General features: G+C 44.0%; 1 protein-coding gene across 1 annotated transcript; it reads left to right on the forward strand.

Moving 5' to 3' along the window:
* Positions 1 to 1,380: 1,380 nt before the first annotated feature.
* cmc1 (C-x(9)-C motif containing 1) lies at positions 1,381 to 21,137 on the forward strand. Its single transcript, XM_061253124.1, has 4 exons — positions 1,381 to 1,516; positions 3,335 to 3,427; positions 18,510 to 18,600; positions 19,901 to 21,137. The coding sequence occupies exons 1-4, from the start codon at positions 1,498 to 1,500 to the stop codon at positions 20,019 to 20,021; spliced, it is 324 nt and encodes a 107-aa protein (XP_061109108.1). The 5' UTR covers positions 1,381 to 1,497; the 3' UTR covers positions 20,022 to 21,137.
* The last annotated feature ends 390 nt before the right edge of the window (positions 21,138 to 21,527 follow it).

Raw genomic sequence — 21,527 nt, forward strand, 5'->3', positions numbered from 1 at the left:
TTTTATCTTCCCCTCTTTCTTCTCACACCTGATTTGTCTTCTTCAAGACATAAGAACACAACTATTTTCCTGTTGACCTTTAAGCATCTGATGCACCTGTAAAAAAAATAAGTTCATAAGTGAGAAATTGTTAATTATGCTCTTCTCTGATCTTGAAATGGTAGCTTGCATTTTGTCAGATTAATTACGCTTTGTACAGTACACTATACTTGCATTGATAAATACTCTCAATAAATAAATAGACAGAGGGTGAGAGTGACAGATGGGCATGGCCAACTGCATGTTGAAATGGCCTTCTTCCCACAAAACACAATTAACAGTGCTCCATAACTTATTTGCATTTTTATCATCTATGCCATGGCCATTACCATTACTTGTCCAGTAATATTACTCTGGTCATGTTCTTCAATTAATTGCAAACAATATCATGGAACAGTTTTAATAAATTAGTTTCTCAATAAATAAATTATTTCATTAAACACACACATTCATAATTTAAATAGAATATGATTTGAATATATGATGAACTTTTGTATCTCAGAAAATAAAAAAAAGACCATTTGGTCATAATCTCATTGTATATTTTGTTTTAAAATATACAAAAAAGTGATGTCTCTATTGAACCTAAATTAACTGTTATTAATGGAACAAACACTGAGACACCTGTTGATTTTTTTGTGTTCAGACACCTGCAGAGAAAGGTAAAGCCTTTTTTCATGTGGTCACGACACTGACAGTTTGCCCAAAGAAAACTGATGAGACAGATACCAAAGGTACTTCACACCATTTAGTTGCAAGAAGATCTTTTATAGTGTGACTTTCACTAAACTTACACATTCGGTAAATGTTCATAAGAAAAATAAGCATATTCAATCATTACAATCACTACTTAGCCAATTGCTTAAGTGAAGACATCATCTGTTTACATAAATGAATGATAAATAAACAAGCAATCTGTTCAATACTTACTTGAAACAATGAAATGTCAAGCTTTCACACAAATGCATTGTTTAAAAAATTCTGCAATGGGAACAAATCCCCTGCCCAGATGTGTGCTTAATTTACTCCCATGGTATTTTCTGTACTTCTTTTCTGTTCACTTTTTGTTACCGTCTCTGCTTTCCCTCACCTGAATCAATCATATGAAAGAATGGCAGGCTATCTGCGTATTATTGACAATTTCATTATTCACTTTTTCATTGTGGTAATTATTTGCTGCAAAATGTAATAATAATAATAATAATAATAATAATAATAATAATAATAATAATAATAATAATAATACGCATTATGTTGATTATTATGATGATGATGTAGTAGTCGACTTTTTTTTAGCATAAAAAAATATTAAGCAATGTAGCTAGTAACCTACTCCTGTTACCTCGTCAATTTGCTTCTGTAACCGGAAATACGTTTTTAGCAGGGCGGGTCTTGTAAAGGGTCATCGGAGGCAACTTGGTGGTTTAGTTCTAGAGAAAAACGCTTGTTTTTTGTCTAATGGAATCGCTTGAAAAAGGTATTACATGGAAGCGAACGTTCGACACAAATTATTATATTTTACGCATGCACGAATCTGGTGCTGCGGGGATATCCAAAATGAACTGTTAATGCAGTGAAATCCAAACGTGTGGTTTTCACATGGCTAACTTGGCTATCATTTGCTAAATGTAGCAATCACTTTAGGCTACCTACCTAGGTAACGTTAATTCACTTACTACCCGATCTAGTTGTTTTTTGAGCGTGACGGTGTTCCGCAGTTAGCTACATTTGCCGAGTGATTTCGCGGGTGATCATTGTAAATAAGCATGACTCGCTAATTGGCTATTTCTATTTGATCACCTATGCTAGCTAAATGTTTAGCCTATGTCATTGGGAACCTTTGGCTAGCATCGGTAGTAAGACCGTTAAGTTAGCTAAGGTGAGCATCACTGCAACAGTGACACAAACCCAGTCATTATGTCGTGTTTGTGGTGCATTGCCTATAACTAGTTCTGAATCGCTGCATATTTGCTAACTTACGATTGCCAAGGACAAATAACATTTTAGCCTCCACAGTAACTACCTAACGTCAACTTGTTATCATCCATGATGGGTAGTAGCAGGAAATTATCTCCATTCGTATGTTTAAAAACATTTCGTTTGCTGGCTGGCCATCGTGTCAACTCTGGTCCCTTAATCAAAGTAACGTAGATAAGGACACCCGAGACCTGTTTGTCGAGAGCAAAATTTGTCTAAAGCATAATTTCCATAATCTGTACTTTATGTGCTCTACCGTTTCCTGGAAAAATAATTAATAGATGCTGCAATCAGCAGAGGTTTTATGCATTTTGTTATTGATGACTGAATATATGACATTAAATCATAATTGAAAGGGACTTCATAAATAACTGATAATTTTTTTCTTGCCATATCTGTAAGCTTATGGTGGAATTAGAATCCTACCTAAGTATCAGTTTTACTTTACTAAAATCTGTATGTTTAATGATTCTGAGCTGAAGGCTGAAGTGAGCCTTATGGTAACAGTTTGTCCTGCTAATATTGCAGTTTGAGTGTTTACCCTTAAGTGTAGAAATTTAGCTTGTGGGGGTATAGTCTGACTATAGTCTCCTCAGTTGTGACCTAGTTGGCTTCACAACTGTGACTCAGGCCTGCTAATGTACAAAGGCATGCTCAGGGACTGTGTGGCTGTGTGACACCGTCTCCACCAGCTTATTCACGGATGGGTGATACAGACCTGTTGGGACTGGGGCGTAATAGCTTTTTCCCACACAGTGATTGGAAGGTGGGGGTCAGGGAAATGGGCAGTCCCTCAAGTGTGCATCTGCTACACAGTACCCCAGGAGTGTTTGCTGGAGGCTGAAAGCAACCCGTCCCTACTGACTCCAGGCCCACAGGGTAGACCTGTAAATATGGACCCTGTAATTTAGAGGTGGACATGATCTGATTCTGTGAACCCAAAGTAAGTTCTGTAGTAGTACTTAAAGGGAGTCCTGTTGCACTGCTGTTTCCTGAAAAACATTTTAAAAAATGTTGCCAGCTGTGAGGTGTATCAAAGGACAAAAAAAATGTTTAATTGTATTTTATTGAATCTTTGCATTTTTATTTTTCATGTGAATTAAAAAATTACACTACATGTTTGAGCAAGGACAAATACTGTTGTGTGAGAAAAGTCAAGAAGATAATTAATTGCTGCAACATTCAGGTTGGTCAGGCTAGTGTACAAAAATCATCATACATGGCTCGATACAAGATGTGACTTGTTTCGTGTAGACCTAAGCAAACAGTTGCCTTTTGACCGAGTAGTCATGGTAATGACTTTGTCTTTGCCCTCCAGAGGAGCCCGTCCTGCGGCATGTGGAGCTGGATGTGCTCATCCCAAAATTGATGCGGGAGAAGGCCAAGGGGCTGTGTGTGGAAAAGGTGGAAGGTAGGAAGCATGATCAGAGCGTATCTGGGTCAGGTGTCCCCCAGACCTCTGATCAACACTACAGAAAAAGTCAGTTGAAAGGCCGAAACTTTGAATTTAAAAAGGGGCTCTACATTGTGGGGCAACTGCACACTGATAATGAAAAAATACATATAGCTTTTGTTTTAGTGACCAAAGGTCTCTTAACATTGGAAATGCAATCGTTTTGTGTGCTATTCATGTTAGTTGATCAACAGAAAAGGAGTTAATTTGCCCAGTTGTCATCAAAAGGCTTCTAGCTGTAGGCTACACCATAGCACTTAAAAATCAGACTGGCAGAAGACAGATGAGCTTGAGTCTACACAGACTTTTAACCCCTGCCAGGTGGACGCTCTTACCACTGCATCACATGATTGACTGATAATTGTGCAAGATGTACATAAGCAGGCGCAATAAGTGGACATGATTAATTAATTTGTTGAGAGCAAAAGCGGAAAATGTGGTCTTTCTTAGTATTTCTTAATCGTCAGCATTCGTAAATACAGGCCTACCACAGTTTTCACACTTCAGACACAGTAGCGTTTCTGAGCCATGCTGAAAGTTGTGATGAACGCCCTCTGCTTTCTTCACTTGCTCTCTTTAATGTGCAGCTCCTTTAAAACGCACTGTTGTACCACTTGTATGTTTGGTTAACTATAAATAATCATTTGTAAAACTGCCTTGTAGTGTGACTTGTTAGGGGGTTTATTATACAGTACTTTTTTCTCTTTCCAATATAATTTCAATGAGGTGGAGGTGGATTCAATGCCAACATTAAAAGAAGTTATGGTAATGCATTTAAACACTGCAAGCCAATTGTTCAACGTTATGTTACACACTTTTAGATTTTAAATTTTCCTACCGTAAATTCATTATGACAATCTTCTCCTTAGGAGATGTGTATATATTATACCCAGTAGGACCATGAATGAAAATTGTTATTGCTTCTTACTACCAAGGGTAGGCAAAATTACTGCTGCATTTGTCAGTGAAATCGCATGAATCTTCTTCTTGTTTGTCTGTCCCACCTTGAGAGTTTTTTATGGGGGTTTAGACCAGGGACCATTGTAAAGCGTATTATGACATTATGTGAAATGCGCTATACAAAAATGTATAAGCAATGAAAGTAATCATTGATATTGAATCAGTATGCATTGGTCTTTAATTTCCTTTAAGTGAGAAAAAACAATCAGTAAAGCACAGTCCAGGCAAACTGAAAGGTGCTGAAAAAATTAGCTTAACAAATGTACTTACAAAATTAATGAACAGTTGAATGGTTAAAGTAAACATTTGTTGAATTTCATAGGTGACGCGAATATTGAAAACCAATACTGAATGTAGTGACTTGGTTTGTATCTGCATGTACCTCAGATTTGCACTCAGACTTGGTACTCCTCAGACATTTATGCCAACTGTGACGTCAATAAAAGTTTCCATGTTGCAGTTCAAAGGTCACTTCTTTCTTTTATAACGTTGTTTGTTAGTAATAAAATACTGGTATAAAGTGTGCTTGTGAGACCCTTCCCTGTCTGTTCTTTTCTACAGACAACATCACAATTTTGCATCATTGAGTGTTATTCAGCAGGAGCTGGAATCTGGATACAGATGGACAGCATAACACTACTAAAACAAAACTCTTTATGCCTGCACTAGCCTTTGTATCCAATGTATTTGTTTTGAAAGTCAGTATTCACAGTGGATATGAATGGGGCCCTTGCTTGATGCTCTCATGCTGTCGGAGGTGTGTGTAAAACCCAGGCTGTTCATCTCTGCAGCTTTGCTGGGCAGTCTGATGTGCAGTGTAGTCGTCATGAACCCCGTCTCCCGCTCTGGGTTTGATGTTTGAGCCGTCCACTCCCTCCTTCGGCATTGAGACATGACGAATTGAGGCCCGTGCCTGGAGGGCCACCCCACGCCTCTTCCTCTCCCTTCCACCCTGCTCCCCCCCTCTTGTTAGCCCTGTAGAAAGAAAGCTCTTTCACTGGGTAGAGCCGGGCCCCATTGTTGCGGGCAGCGGTGGTAATTGGGGGGACGGGGACGTCGACGCTTGCTTGTTTACCCAATTGCACCGGGCCATGCCTGGGTACCCTGCCTGATGATGATCTCATTGCTTTGGGTTAATTAGTTTCTCTTTGTGCCCTCCGTACACTCGGGGCAGGCGGCTGTCGGTTGGGAGAAGGTCAACAGGGGGGCCTGTTGAGATGGAATGGGTTTAAAGCCTTTAACCCCCTTCCACATACACATGCATCTACACCCTCAGGTAATGACAGCTGGGTGCGCTCTGAAAGACCCAACTCCTCATTGTTCTCAGTGAGGCGGGAGCGTGATGCTTTCAATCTCACATGCATCGGTCGCAAGAAGAACCTCGTTTTCTCTCCCCCCACGGTTATTAATTGGCTATTACAAGGAAGGAAGCTGTCACCATTCACCACTGCTCCTCACGCCTGGGCTGCGGTTGTTTGTTTAAAGTTTATTTTTGACAATGTGCTTATGTGCTAACAGCAGTGGGTCCTCCCCTTTATCCTTTCAACAATAAGCAGGTTAAAATAAATCAGACTGTACTTTTTAAATAGGCCTGTGTATTGAATCCCAATTTTTTGTGGGTTCTGTTCGTGCGGGTGTTCGTCAAATGCAAAGGAGATTGAAAGTGTCACTGCACATAGACCAGTGTGAATTTGTTCAAAAACAGAATAAATAGATTTCATTTGAAGCCCGTTGGCAAGATTGGTCCTGATTAGAAAACTTGAACATTCTGCCCCTCTTAAAATATATGAAAATGCCCAGACTTCTTCTTTTCTCATTAAACTTCTCTTTTTGACCGCTTCTGATGTTCACACCTCAGACCGAAAAGGAGAAGCAGAACTGAAACTTTTACTGAATCACATAACACTGAAAGGCCTCCACCATTTTGGCTGGAGAACAACTTCTAAAATGCATATAAAGTGATGAAATCATAAATACTTTTGCTCAAAGGGGGGGGGGAAATTTGACCCATTGGTCTTTAATTACAACATTTATATGGTTTTACATTTTTTCTGGAAAGGTGGTTGTGCTGTGGGCAAAACCATAACGCTCTATTTTAATCATAGTTTGAACTATTATTTTCTCATATCTGTGCCTCTTTTTCTTCCTTTGAGTGGTATCTTAACTGCAGGGTGGTTGAAAAGGCTTGTTCTTTGCAGAGACGGTGGAGGTGGCCTGCTCTCACATTCTGATGCGGAGGTGGTAGAGTCGTAGCGGCCACCCCGTCCCTTCAGTGGCCCTCTACCGCACGAGCGTGCACCAAAGCAAAGCACCACTTGGTGTGAGAAATGAATGGAAACCCCCCTCTCTCCCACCTCTTCACACCTCGCCTCTGCCCCAGCTACGCTTTTTGTTTTTCTAAGGCAGCTCTGTGCGCTGTTCATACCTGCAGCCCCCCCACTCCCGCCCCCCTGGCAGTGAGCTGCCGTTGTTCAGCACTACAGAGCAGCGGAGACCACGCTGCAGGAATGGCCCTGTGTTTGTGGTCTGGTACTGAGAGAGGGTTCCGCGAAGCCCTGCCTTTCCAATCAACACGCTCATCCACCAGTGTAGCTTGGTGTGCAGGGTCAAGCGTTCGCTGGCGCCGATGGATAATCGCTAGAATCTTCCTGCTGTAGTGCGGACGGCAGCCTGGTCTCTCACAGGTCCTGTTGAGGTCAAAGGTCATCGAGTATATCTGCAGCTTCCCTTTACTTCAGTGGCTTTCTGTTGTCGATTTAATGTTAAATGGATAATATTGCTATTTTTGCCCACCACTCTACATTAAGTGTGTTTTTAGAAATTTCTGAAAAACTGAAAACTCTTACATAAGTATTCAGACCCTTTGCTGTGGTACTCCAAATTGTGGTCAGATGCATCCTGTTTAATTATCCTTCAGATGTGTCAAGAACTTGATTGGAGTACACCTGCGGCAAATTCAATTGACTGGACATAGTTTAGAAAGGGACACACCTGTGTATATAAGGTCCCACAATTCAGGACAGTAACCAAGCTATGAAGTCCAATGAACTCTGTAGTCCTCTGCGATAAAATTGTGGGGTGGTTTCGAAATATAACCATTTTTAAAGCTTTTGAGAGTTGGCTGTTGGGCCAAACTGAGTAACCGGGCAAGAAGCCTTGGTTAGGAAGGTGACCAAGAACCCAATGTTCACTCTTACAGAGCTTCGGAAGTGGTTCATCTTTCAGCATGAAAATGACCTACGGCATACAGCCAAGACAACGCTGGAGTGGCTTCAGGACAAGTCTAACTGTTCTTGAGTGGTCCAGCCAAAGCCCAGACATCTGTGGAGAGACCTGAAGATGGCAGTTCATAGACTGTCCAGTCTGACGGAGCTTGATAGGATCTGCAAGGAAGGCTAAACTGGGATAAACTGCCCAAATCCAGGTGTGAAAAACTTGTAGAGACTTACCCAAGAAGACTCAAATTGTAGTTGCGGCCATAGGGCCGTCTACAAAGTACTGAATTAAGGGTCTGAATATGTATGTATTTTTTTATAAATTTCTTCTAAAAACATGTTTTCCTTTATCATTATGGATTATTGAGTGGAGATAGATTGATGGGCAAAAATGGCAGTTTTATCCATTCAAGATTAAATCTACAGCACAATAAAGGGTGCAAAAAGTCAAAGGTTCTGAATATTTTTTGAAGTCACTTTATATTAGTCTGGGCCATATTGGCCTACCGAATACCTCCCTGTTTTACACAGGTATAAACTGCTGCCAATTCTCCACATATGTGGAAGAAGTAATGGCTCAGCTTATGTTACTTTATTATTTCTGCATAGATAATCTCATTATACCTTTGCTTGTAGGTTTGGCTGGTAAATAAATAATTACTGTTAATTACAATAAATGTACAGCCATGTGCGAAAAAGAAAAAATGTATGTCGTGTATATGTTGGGTCTTCATATTGACCCTTCATATTTGCACTGGGATGATACATGTATGAAGCCATTGTCGGTCACGATATTACTGTGCTTCCCCAAGTGAAATGCATGAAAACGACCAAAAATCTTTGGCTGATCTCATTCATCAAGTTTTTCTGTACATATTTATGATAAAGTAAAATGTTTATGGCCATATTAAAGCCACAGAGAGATCATTCTAAAATTATGAACAGTGAGTCTGAACATGTGGAGATGTCCTTCAGACAGATCAATCGCCTGTTCAGAAGAAAAGTGCTGGTTTTCAAGCACCGCTGGAACCAGTGTCCCAGTTCACTTGTAGGAGTGCATAATTTACACATAGCCACAGCGCCTTTGTCCCAAAACTTCTTTATGATGATGATGATGATGATGAATCCATGTAGAGGAACATACCGTGGTGAAGTGGTGTTGGGCGAAGCCAGGCGTAGTGCCTGCGGAGCGGTAGGCTCTCAGAGCTGAGGAAGAGCAGGGAGAGCTGCAGTCTTTCGGAAGCAGGGCTGCGCTGCGGGGTGTCGGATATTTTAAGGCATCTCCTTTGTCATGAGGCTTTGGTGAGAGGCATGATCTCCGAGTGCGTGCTCGGATGTGTGAGCTTAAGGGATTTTTTTGTATTCAATGCCAAATCTGACTTTTGTTCAGCACCAACTGTCTTGGGCAAAAAAAAGCAAGAATGTATTTATGGAAGAAAACGCAGTCACAAGAAAGTCACAGTTTTTAAAATAAGAGGGAGTGTAAGATAAGAATTGAACACAAGGTGGTTAGGAAGATGGAGAACATGGTGTCTGATCGGTCTCCGATAAAGCACTGGGTTGTGGGAAAGGCAGAGATAGCAAGTATATAAATTTCCCCAGTACTTTAAACTGTAATGCATTAGAGTGCATTGCTTCATGAATATTCATTGAGGAACACAGGGGGAGGCAGTCTGTGGTCATGTGTGGTGCAGGTGAGCCAAATATGTCGTTTATGAATATTCATAAGCAAAGTGTTGGATTGTTGTGTACCAGAGAGTGCAGTGCAGAGCTGAGGATGAAATCCGAGTGCATTCAGACACTCTTGGTAAGTTTCTGAATGCTCTATGGCCTCATTCCAGGGGAGGGGATTTCATGACAGAGCAGTGTTGTGACATCGCAGCCATGAAATAAGACCTCAGTGTAAGTGGGGGGATGGGAGGGTTATTGCCTGGACATGATATCACAAATAAGACTAAATAAAAAAGTGGGGTGCAGTCAGTGAGCCGTCTCTTTTGTAACCTCTCGTAGGAGAGCGGCATGTTTCCCTCAGGGGTGACAGTTGGTCATTTACATAATGTGGCGAATCGAGCAGGGGGGGTGGGGGGGGGGGTAGAGGGGCAGATGGGCCCGTCTTGCGCTCGACCGTGCGTCCTCGCCCCACGCTGGGGCCGGGCCTGAGAGGGGGCGTCCCACTGAGACCCTGGCTTCAGTTTGGGCCATGGGCTTGGCCCTCTCCCATCCAAATGCTGACCGGACTCAGAGCTGGGCAGCAAGCTGGTCCACCGGCGCTTGTGCCAACATGGCCGTCAAGGGGGAGGGGAGCGGGCATGGGAGCCAACATGGCCGTCAAGGGGGAGGGGAGCGGGCATGGGAGCCAACATGGCCGTCAAGGGGGAGGGGAGCGGGAGCCAACATGGCCGCCGTGTGCGGGTGTGTGGGGGGTGAAGGGAGGGGGGTGGGGGGGGCCAAAGTAGTGAACTTGTACATGAGAGCTTGGTGGACAGGGGATAGCTCTCAGAAGTGTAGGGGTTAGCTATTGGTGAGGGCCTTGGCTTAAACTCGGTAGAGCTGTACTATTCACTTGAGTGAGGTATGTCATCAGAAATAGCATGTGCTTCTGTTTTCAGGAATGTAACTTTTACATCACAGTACTGTGACGGCGCTGATTCAGGTGTAATTCTTATGAAATATGTGACTACAGTACTATTGCAAGGTTTCAGTGGTCTGATGTCTGAATCTGCACCTTACATGACCTTTATTCTCCTGAAGGGACAAGAGACAATTGTCAATCTTGCGGTGCATTTCTGACTCGATAAAAAACATTGAAGATGTCTCACAGTTATACACAGGAGCTGCGACAGGAAGTCCAAGGCTCAATAGCTAATGGTCTGTGGTTCACACACTGCTGCTTAAGTGTATAATGTGATGAATTCAGTGACAAATTCATTTGAAGCATTTGCCTGTTTTGTATGTTTGACTTCATTTTGGCTGTTTATTTGTGCCCGTGGGGAAACCCTTGTGGGCTCTCTCACAACCATTGCGTCACACTGGGCCAAATAGGTCTGTTTACAATGCAAACTCCACCGTTGGCTCCTGTAGGCTCCTGCCATTCTAATAACGGTTTTATTGTTTTTAGCCACCGTGTCCTCTCGGTTTGGAACAGGCGGTTATGCTCATGATTTGCAGCTCTCTGCAGCCTCCATTCAGGAGGGCGCAGGCGAGCGCTCTCTCCTCAGAGGCACGTCAGCACCTCTCCTTTTCACGCTGTGGTCTGCGTCAGGCTCCGAGTCAGAATAAGACGCGTGCAGCTCACCACGGGTTGACTGCAAGCGTGCAGTGGGGTTTGTCTCCATGTGATAAGTGTCCTCTCCTGTGCACCATGAACAGTGAGCCCAGTGCACCTGGGGGAGCGGTGTGGCTGCCATCAGCAGTTTAATACTTCCAGCTTCTCACTTTTTTAAAATGTGAAGTTTTTTCTCCCAGGACACTTGCAAAGTTAGAAATGTCAGTGGTTTAAATGTACGTTTCGAGTGAATGGTGTGCATTTTGTGAGAGGCTGTGCATGGGTTGAACGGTGTGCATTTTGTGAGAGACTGTGCTTGGGGTGAATAGTGTGCATTTTGTGAGAGACTGTGCTTGGGGTGAATAGTGTGCATTTTGTGAGAGACTGTGCTTGGGGTGAATATTGTGCATTTTGTGAGAGGCTGCGCTTGGGTTGAACGGTGTGCATTTTGTGAGAGACTGTGCTTGGGTTGAACGGCGTGCATTTTGTGAGAGGCTGCGCTTGGGTTGAACGGTGTGCATTTTGTGAGAGACTGTGCTTGGGTTGAACGGCGTGCATTTTGTGAGAGGCTGCGCTTGGGTTGAACGGCGTGCATTTTGTGAGAGGCTGCGCTTGGGTTGAACGGTGTGCATTTTGTGAGAGACTGTGCTTGGGTTGAACGGTGTGCATTTTGTGAGAGGCTGCGCTTGGGTTGAACGGTGTGCATTTTGTGAGAGACTGTGCTTGGGTTGAACGGTGTGCATTTTGCGAGAGACCGTAATTGGCATGTCGCTGGAAGCTCCGCTGCCCTCACTGACCTGGCCCCCAAAGCTGGCACTTCCTCTCACATGAGAACACCTCTCACACCTGCTCCTACGCAACGCCCCCCGCACTCCACCTGACATCAAAGCTGCAACTTTCTGCATTTCAGATTCGTTTTGGTTTCACACTATCACGCTCTCTCACGCCTCTGTCTTTTTTTGGTGTCTTTTCAACCTTTTTTTTTTTTTTTCCATTCGTTTTGGGCAGTATGTTTTGCATGTAAGCAGATATATTGAGTTAACATGTTGAGTTCATGCATGCTGATTGTGTTGGTGTTTGCTGCCAGCAATAAATAATAATATGTTAATAATCATAATCTGAAAATGGGAGCTTGATGGGCCTTAAAGGATATAGGGATATTGGGGTGCATGATGGTGTGCTGGCTGTTGCAAGTGGAGTGGAGGGCTGTTGTGGGCCATGGTGTCTGCATTGGTAGAGTAGGGTGTCTCTACTGTGGGCCATGTTGTCTGCATTGGTAGAGCAGGGTGTCTGCTGTGGGCCATGGTGTCTGCATTGGTAGAGTAGGGTGTCTCTGCTGTGGGCCATGTTGTCTGCATTGGTAGAGTAGGGTGTCTCTACTGTGGGCCATGTTGTCTGCATTGGTAGAGTAGGGTGTCTCTACTGTGGGCCATGTTGTCTGCATTGGTAGAGCAGGGTGTCTGCTGTGGGCCATGGTGTCTGCATTGGTAGAGTAGGGTGTCTCTGCTGTGGGCCATGTTGTCTGCATTGGTAGAGTAGGGTGTCTCTACTGTGGGCCATGTTGTCTGCATTGGTAGAGTAGGGTGTCTCTACTGTGGGCCATGTTGTCTGCATTGGTAGAGCAGGGTGTCTGCTCTGGGCATGCTTAACACAGATTCCCTCCCTCTGTGTTTCTGTCACTAGAGTAGCGCATTGACAGGTCACCACACCCCTGAATTCTGTTACTGCAGGGGTCTATGACCCTGGTACTGGAGAGCCTCAGGCTCTGCTGGTTTCTGTTCTTACACTTAATTAATTTTAGAGCAGTTGATTACATGGTTAACTCGCTTCCCCAGATTGCTTGGGTCTGAAGTTGGTGCTAAGGTTTAAGGAGAACCTAGAGGATCAGGATTGCTGCCTTCTGCGCAGCAGTACTGACCAGATCAGGCAATTCAGATCAGGTCTCTCAATTTCTGTAAACTTTTACACTTTTGACCTTTTTATTGTTTGTGAACAACTATGGCAGAAAAGCTAACATACTCTCCTGAAGGCTGGCGACATACCAATAACTGGAGTTTTCCTGAATTAGCCACTGTAGCTGGCTGCATGCTCACCACATCGATAGACCCTGAGCCATTACTAAACTGAAAATTGAAAAATATTGAGGAACACAGTTTAAACTAACACGTGTGTTTGATAGGCCACTAAATGCGGTAAACTCAGTCAGCTCGGAGTCGGATGTCCTATTTGTTTTTAGTGGCCCAGTATTTTCTAGTTTTGATTAAATAGGCTCATACAAGACCAACACTCATTAAAATAATTGGGTATTGCATATTTTTTAAATAGAGACATGGTGAAGTGACTTCTGCTAGCTAACTAATATAATGGATATATAAGGATCTCCTTTAGCTATGATAGATCACCAGCAACAGTATCCACAATAACATAGCAAAATAGCGAGTTTTCCCTGATATTAATTGTGTGCTACACACCCGGGCAATATAAATAATTTGGTCAGTCCAATCTGCCTGACTATTTGGTTGAATCCGGAGATGCATCTGAAGGGCCAGTTTAGTAGTCCTTGGGCATGTTGCTGAAGGTATCCTATAAAATCTTTGGTTTCCTTTGCCTGCCTGTTGGCACCCAACAACACAGCCGGATGATGGCATTAAGGGGTTTGTTTAATTTAGAAGCAACTATAGATCTGTACAGCTTGTCGGCTGTTTGGAGGAATTCTTTTGTTTTGGAAGTTTGTTTTGAATCCACACGCACGTTGTTGTTGTCGTTATGTTAGTTTGTTTCTAAAAGGGCCAGTTGATCAGACCATGGGCAGTGCCCATACAGATCAGATTCACCCCCATCCATCTTATTATGTCCTCCTAGCGTCACTCACTCACTCGTTTACTTAGCTCAGCTCACTCATTAACACATACGCTTCTTCCCCACCATAGCTGCAGCTGAAAGGCTATTCAATGACGCTATTAGGGAGTGAATGTTGTATGTACAATTTGTGCTTAGCGAGCTTGATGTTTGTGTACAACATCTGCAGGGAACGGCCTCTTAAGGAAATCAATAAAATAAACGGCAAATTCTGTGCTCATTGGTGCTGTGTGAAGAGGTGTTAATTAGAGACTTTTTACACAGTGGGTGATTGTAGGGGGGGAGGTGTCCCTTTCTTTGGGGGGGATATGAGGATGAAATATGCTACTGTCCCACAGGAACCAAAGCTGCAGGTTTGATATATCACAATATACCCTCTTCACTTAAGTCCAAAAGCGAATGTTGTCGTTTTTTTGTCACGGTGTGGATGGGCCAGATCGAGCAGGGCATAGCTACTGTAGTCCAAGTTGTCTGCATACCTAACAGCCCCTGTGTTTGTACCACATCCCCAGGCCCCCACACCTCTGAATATAACCTGTTAGAGTATTGGTCAGATCATTGTATGAGAGGACTACCATCAGGGATTGTGTGTGTGTGTGCTCATGCGTGCATGTGTGTGTGTTCTTTGCAACAGTACATGCTGAAAAATTGGATTTGAAAAAAGGAAAAAATGAGGGAAAGCTGAACTCATGACAGTGTGGTATGGAAGGGTGGGATCATACCTTGGTTTTAGTTGGTTTAGTTTAGTTGGTTTTAGATGCTGCAAAAAATTGAAGAGAACAAGCAAATAAACAATCATTGAATGCCTATGTTCAAATTTTGCCATTTCTTCTGCTGGGCAGTTTTGGGCTATGATGAAGGCTTATGTGTTTGAAATGTCTAACATGCATGGATGTGTCAGTGACTAGGCTACTCTCCACAGAGTACTTCACAAACAGATTTACAGAGACGACATTAGTTAGCAGCAAAAACAGCATGGCCAGTAACAGTCTGCTAAGTAGTACCTTAAAGAGAGTTCTTACAGACTGCATTGTACACTCACTGAGCACTTTATTAGGAACACCTGTACACCCACTTATTCATGTGATTACCAATCAGCAGCAGTCCAGTACATACAATCATGCGGACACGGGTTCAGCAGCTTCAGTTAATGTTCACATCAGCCATCAGAACGGGGAAAAAATGTGATCCAAGTGACTTTGGCCATGGAATGATTGTTGGTTTGAGTACCTCAGAAACTGTTGATCTCCTGGGATTTTCATGCTCAAAAGTTTCTAAAGATTGCAGACAATTGTGCGAAAAACAGAAACATCTAGTAAGCAGCAGTTCTGTGGGCAGGAACGCGTTGTTAATGAGTGCAGTCTGAAGATAATGGCCAGACTGGTCAAAGCTGACAGGAAGGTGACAGTAACGCAAATAACCACACATTACAGCAGTGGTATGCGGAAGAGCATCTCTGAACACACAACGTGTCAAACCTCTAAGTGGATAGGTTATGGCAGCAGAAGACTTAATAAGTCTAAAAAAGAAGTCTAATAAATACCTAATAAAGTGCTCGCTGAGTGCGTGTGCGCGCGTGCAAGCTTGTTTTCGTATGTGTTGGCTGGGTCTTCTATCAGCGTTTATCTATTAACTTGCTGTTAGAGCTGGAAAAGGCCAGACCTGAGCGAGCTCCATTAAGCTGAAAAACAAACAGGAAGACCGGCCTTTCAGGGCCTGCAATCAGCAGCACCATCTCTAATTAAGAGGAAGGGCGGACGACCTTGAAGTGGCGGAGGAGTTCACCTCGCGCTCGTCTGAGCGACTGTTTACGTAACAGCTCCACTGTTTTCCCTCCTCCGCTCCTCCGAGCGCTTCTTCAGAAGGCCTGGCGAGTGAAAGGGGGAAAAGGGAGCGCGCTCCCCGATGAATGAATGGAGCAAATTGGCATGTGGCGTTTTTGTAAGGCGAAGGGTGAGCCTGAAGCTCTTGACTGCTGATTACCATTTGTTAATGAGCAGTGTGGTTGATCTCTGCCTGTCCTGGTCCCTCTCTCTGTTCCGCCGCGCTTTGTGCTGCTGCTCCCGGCTCGGACGGCCGAAGGTGTTCCGTTAATGGAGAGAGGCGCGCAGCGGTAATTAAAGCAGCGGGGGGGCATGTGTGTGTGTGTGCGCTGAGCCCCCCCCCCCCACACACACCCACCAGCTCACTATTGATTATTGTGCGTCTGAGTCGCCCCAGGCGCTTTTGTCACATTCTAATGATGGCTTTCAGAGGCAGGGCTCGGATCCCTCCATACTCAGACCAGCGATGCCAGCCAGGCCTTCTTTTGTGCTGCTCCCCACCCCCCCACCCCCATTTGCCACCACACTCCCCTTCGCGCCTCCTGTACCAATTCTGGGCTGGGCCAGGGGGCGCCCCGCGGCGAGGGACCCCCGCAGAGTCGAGCCGCTACGCCCGGAGGCTCGTATTCTTCTCCCCAACGCTGTGCCCACCCCCCCTACTCATCACTGTGTGTCCTCAGGTGTCTCCGCTCCTGGGGGTGGGTACCGTATGGAACCGGTGGAAATGTCGCGGTCGCCCCCCTCCCCCTCCCACGAGGTTTGTGTGCGGTGGTCAGTGGCTCAGCCTGCCGGTTACCGTTGTGTCATGCTGAACATTCCAAACCGGGGAATAAGGAAAATTTCAGTTTGTTATTCAAAATAAAAGAGTCTTTCTCCACAGAAACGTGTTTACAGTCAGCTCCCTAACTTCCACAGCAGTAGCCGTGCGGCGAACGTCACGGACGCCGGTGTTTCTGCCGCGTACCTCGGGCTCGGCGTTCAAGCACTTGAGCATTCCACGAGGCGGACGCCTCTCCCCATCCGAGCGTGGCGGTAATGGAATTGCCGGTGGGTTTTAATTAGATTAGTCGCAGAGTCCTGACTCCTGAAATTGGTTTTGCGGAATTTGCGGTCCCCTTCTGCAAACAAATGAAAGGGTTCATATAATGACGATAATAATAATGATCAAAATAACAATTATTATTTATGGCTCCGTGAGTCACGGAAGAAAGGGAGCTAATTAACGCGCGACAAAGACCTCGCTAACCGCTACAGGACGAAGTCCCTCAACACCTCTTCTCGCACTGAAGCAGGCTTGCCTCCGACTCCCTTCGTCTGAAAGGGCCTCACAGCCAGATGAACCATTAGAGCCGAAATGGCCCTACGGTGGTCAGTGGCTCTTTGTTTCTCACGCTGCGCTTCACCCTCCTTTGCCATTACGCTTGTTCTTTTTGTCCTCGACTTCAGAAAAGGGCCCCATTCGCGAGGCGGCGGTGCTTTTCTTTCAGGGCTGGAGTACTTGACTGTCCTCTGCCTTTTAGTCGAGCGGCGTAGTCTGAGCGAGGAACGGCAGCGCCGGATGGGCTGCTTCTTTTTGTCGCTTTCGTGGGTGCACCTGTGTTTGTAAATAGAGTTGTGTTTGTGTAGCCTTTAATTTGGCTGCTCGGGCCCACGGGGTCGCAGGTGAACACAGATGCTCCTCAGATTCCCACAGAAGCTGCTGCACGCGTTGGCACATCTCCAGCCCACGTGTGAGCTCTGCAGCGCTGCTGCAACGCAACATCACAGCAACACGGGCTCTGCTGCAGCGCGCAGTCACGGAGATCTCAGTAAAGGCTTTTCAAGAGGAAGGTTTTGCCCACCTATCGTTGGATGTAGCTGAAAAAGCTAGCGTGCCTTTCACTTTTAAAGACGCTGTAGAAACACTGATTCGGAAACGCAGATTTTTGCAAGATAGTGTGCATGAGTATAGTCCGTTAATGAATTTACTAATATATACTGATACTTAAGAATCATCCTCCGTTCAGAAGAATTCATTGGGTAATACGGGACACACACTTGCTTTACTTCTGTTTCACAGTAGAACAGGACGTGGTTTAATGATTTTCTCATAGGGGGCGGCCTGTAGCGTAGTGGTTAAGGTAAATGACTGGGACACGCAAGGTCAGTGGTTCTAATCCCGGTGTAACCACAATAAGATCCACACAGCCGTTGGGCCCTTAACCCTGCATTGCTCCAGTGGAGGATTGTCTCCTGCTTAGTCTAATCAACTGTACGTCGCTCTGGATAAGTGCGTCTGCCAAATGCCAATAATGTAATGTAATAAACTGTAAATGTACAGTATGCACCTCCGCCTATTAGCTTCAGTTGATCTAATTATCAGATAATAAAGTTCATGGCTCTCTCGAGGACCGATGTGGAAGATGTCTATCAGAAACTGTAAATGTGAAATCTAAAGTTAGACCAACAATCACACAGGTATAGTAGTAAAAGAAAAGAAGAAAAAATAAAAAAGTTTAATCTTGCATTGTTTTAATACAGAGTAATTATAGGAGCGCTTCCTCATTTGGTGCTTGTGAATACAGTTGGCAGATGACTTGGCTGTGGATACAGACGTTAATAGGCAGGCAGGCTTTAACCAGGGCTGGTATTTTTAATGGTGCCTGACTACACTCCAGAGTAGGCCACAGCCAAATATGGAAGCACAGTTTTGCCTACGTGTGAACAGAAACCCTTGCTGATAAGCTGTGTGCTGGGATTTTTTTTTTGTCTCATTTTTTAATTATTTATTTATTTGTGGTTGGGGGTGGCAGAGGGTCAGCATGGCTGGGGTTACCCTGCTTGCTCCTTGCTGCCGGTGGCACGTTGGGAGGGCTGCCTGTGGATACCCCTCCCTCCTCCTCACACCGATGACCTCTGCCTGTCCCCCTGTGTTCCAGCTTTCAACCACTGCTGCAAGGAGAATGGGTTCCTGATGGTGTTTAAATGCCAGGAGCAGAACGCCGCCCTGAAGGAGTGCCTGACCACATAGTGAGTGAATCTTCTTGGCTTACTGTGCTACCTTTTAATAATACTTTGTTTTTACTTACTATATTTCATAAATTAAATTTCACACCAAATGAGCCTCCTCAAACTTACAAATCCGTGGTAGCAGTGTGATCACTCATTTATTACATACTTCTATTTTACTGAATTCATATAGCTATAGATCCATGGCATATGACTTCTTATTCTAGACGTCTCTTATCGTGTTATATAGCCATTAAATTACATTAATGGCATTTGGCAGACACTCTTATCCAGAGCGATGTACACTTGATTAGACTATGCAGGAGACGATCCTCCCCTGGAGCAATGCAGGGTTCAGGGCCTTGCTCAAGGGCCTAACGGCTATGCAGATGTTATTGTGGCTATGCCGGGGATAGAACCACCGACCTTGCGTGTCCCAGGCATGTACCTTAACCACTACGCTACAGACCACAATTAAATCTATAGTGGGTGTTGTGTAAAGATTTAAAATAAAATAAAATAAAATAAAAACCCAAAAAGGCTGCTTCTCTCATTTGGTAAATACATCAACTATAGTATATTAACTATTTAATTATGCAATATAATAAACAGGCCTATATTGAGTGTAACTATTGTGTAGGAGTTATTCAATTCATGTGTTCTTGGTGCTTCCATCAACCAAAACTGTCTCAGGGTTCCTGCTCGAATATGTTGATGCTTTATCAAACTTTTTTTTCTCAAACATTTAAAATTGATTTCAGGCCCCAACTAGGTATACGTTACATTTTGAGTTTGAAAGTCTATTTCGAGTTAAGTCTGTTTAATGTACTAGTTTTTCATCATTTCTATGTGTTTTTGAGAGTCAGTGGAAAGAAACAGGTAGCACTCACTAGAGCACTTCAAATGCTCTTTATTGATGTGTGGAAGAGCTCTTTCGTACATTCTTTGATAGGCTGCAGTACACTGAAGGCAGTTGCCAAAACATTTTGTGCAGTGTTCTTGGGAATCAATAAGCGCATTTTGAAAGGATTTTAGTGAGTGTTGTCTGTTGCATATTTTTGCCAGTGTTCATTTCTGAAAGGTGCAAGGTTGTGACTATTTCAAATAGATGAAGGAAGAACTCACAATGTTGTGGGTCATTTTGAAAGATTTCGCACACAGTCCTTCACACACAGTCCACACACACACACACACACACACACACACACACACACCCTGACTGGCTGAACACTAACCTGTTGTAAAATGACAGTTAATTTTTTAGTTTTAATATTCATTGATTTCATCCATTTAATTGCCCTCTGTTCCCCTGTTCTTTCAGTTACAAAGATCCAGCATTTTTTGAAGTGTGTAAGCAGGAATACATCAATGAGAAGTTGGAGTTTCAGAGGACGGGGATTCCTGCTAAGAAGAGGACAGAGAGATTGCCCACGAGCATGTAGCCTCATCCGTCTGTCCTGCTGGGGAGGGAGATTGTCTGCACTTTGGTCTTTTGTGTGTAAAATGGAGAGGTTTAAAAAAAACAAAAGACTTTGCCATATATGCCAGATTTTGGCTGATTGGCCTATGAATTACTTCTGGCTGCTGCAGGGCTACAGATATAGTATATAGTATATTATAGTGTATCTGTACACTCAATGCAGACCCTTGTTTTATATATTTTTTGGTACTGAATGGCTGGTCTCATAGCTCTCTGAGCAGAGGAACAGTAGTTATTGTAGCCGAGGCCTGTACACCAGTTTGTTTGCATTCCAAAAGGGCATTTTGTGAATTTATAGAGCCTTTGTGCTCTGACATGACTTTAATCGTAGCCTCGTCTGGATGTGGTGTGCTTTCTGCCTCCATTCGTTCCATTGAAATGAGAAACCTAGCCATGCCACTTGTTGTCTTTATGCTGTACACATATTAAAAGGCTCTCTCTTTTTTCTTTTAAGCTCCCACCTCCTTCAAGAAATAATAACAGGAAATGGGGGGCCGGGTGTGGGGGCGTGTGGCTATGGGGAGAACACTGTGGGGGCACACGTCTTCCTCACGAGCTCCTGCTGCCGTCTACCTCACACACGTGCGTCCTCCGCTTTTAAACAAATTAGAAGTGAATGCCACGCCAGCTGATGTGACGGTAGATCAGCAGAATTACAGGCTGTATCAGGCTGGAGGGAGTGTAAACTTTGACTCCGGCAGCGTTAAAAGCCGTATTTATAGAAGCACTGGGAGCTCACCTTTTACCGCTCTCTGCCTGATGAAAAGGCGACGAGCGCGTTCCTGCGGCACAACCTGACGCAGTTATGCCCGGAGGAGCATTGCACCGACACACATCAGTCAGGATAACTCCCTACCGCCTTTCACGACTGTTTGGTGGTGTAAAAATGAGTGGTGTTCCCCCAGATAATTGTGCAAGTGTTGATAGGGTGAGCAAAAATGAATAAAATGCTCGAACATATTGCAGTATGTTTGATATGTGTGCACTGAAAACGAGAGTGGCCAATAAATTATGGAAATAAAGACAACTGTTAAAAGATTATGTATCAAAGAAGTAAAGCAATAAACACTTGGAAATATCTTTGTTGCTTGTATGACATGTCTGTACCTGGAAGTTAAATGGCATGACTTAAATGGCATGACTCAGACAAATCTAAAGATTTGAAATCCAACAGGTTTGAAACTCTTTTAGAGACAATTATTTTACTTCTTTGCTCTCTAGGTTTCCTTATTTAACCGCTTTCTAATGAACTGTGGTAAGGTTCATTAGGTTAAGCTTATGTAGGTTATGAAGACCCAGTGTTTAGGGTCAGCTCCATTTGCATTTTAGTAAGATGTTAAAATGGCAGCTGTCCCGCTTGTACTGCTGCTGTGCATTTAGATGAAGATGCTGTCGGGGGGTTTTCTTTGCCTGTGGCGGTCAGCATTTGCCTTGTGGTTTATCGTCTATTAGAAGTGTGGACTGAGCA

The sequence above is a fragment of the Conger conger genome, chromosome 1 (assembly GCF_963514075.1).
Source record: "Conger conger chromosome 1, fConCon1.1, whole genome shotgun sequence".
Classification (NCBI taxonomy): Eukaryota; Metazoa; Chordata; class Actinopteri; order Anguilliformes; family Congridae; genus Conger; species Conger conger.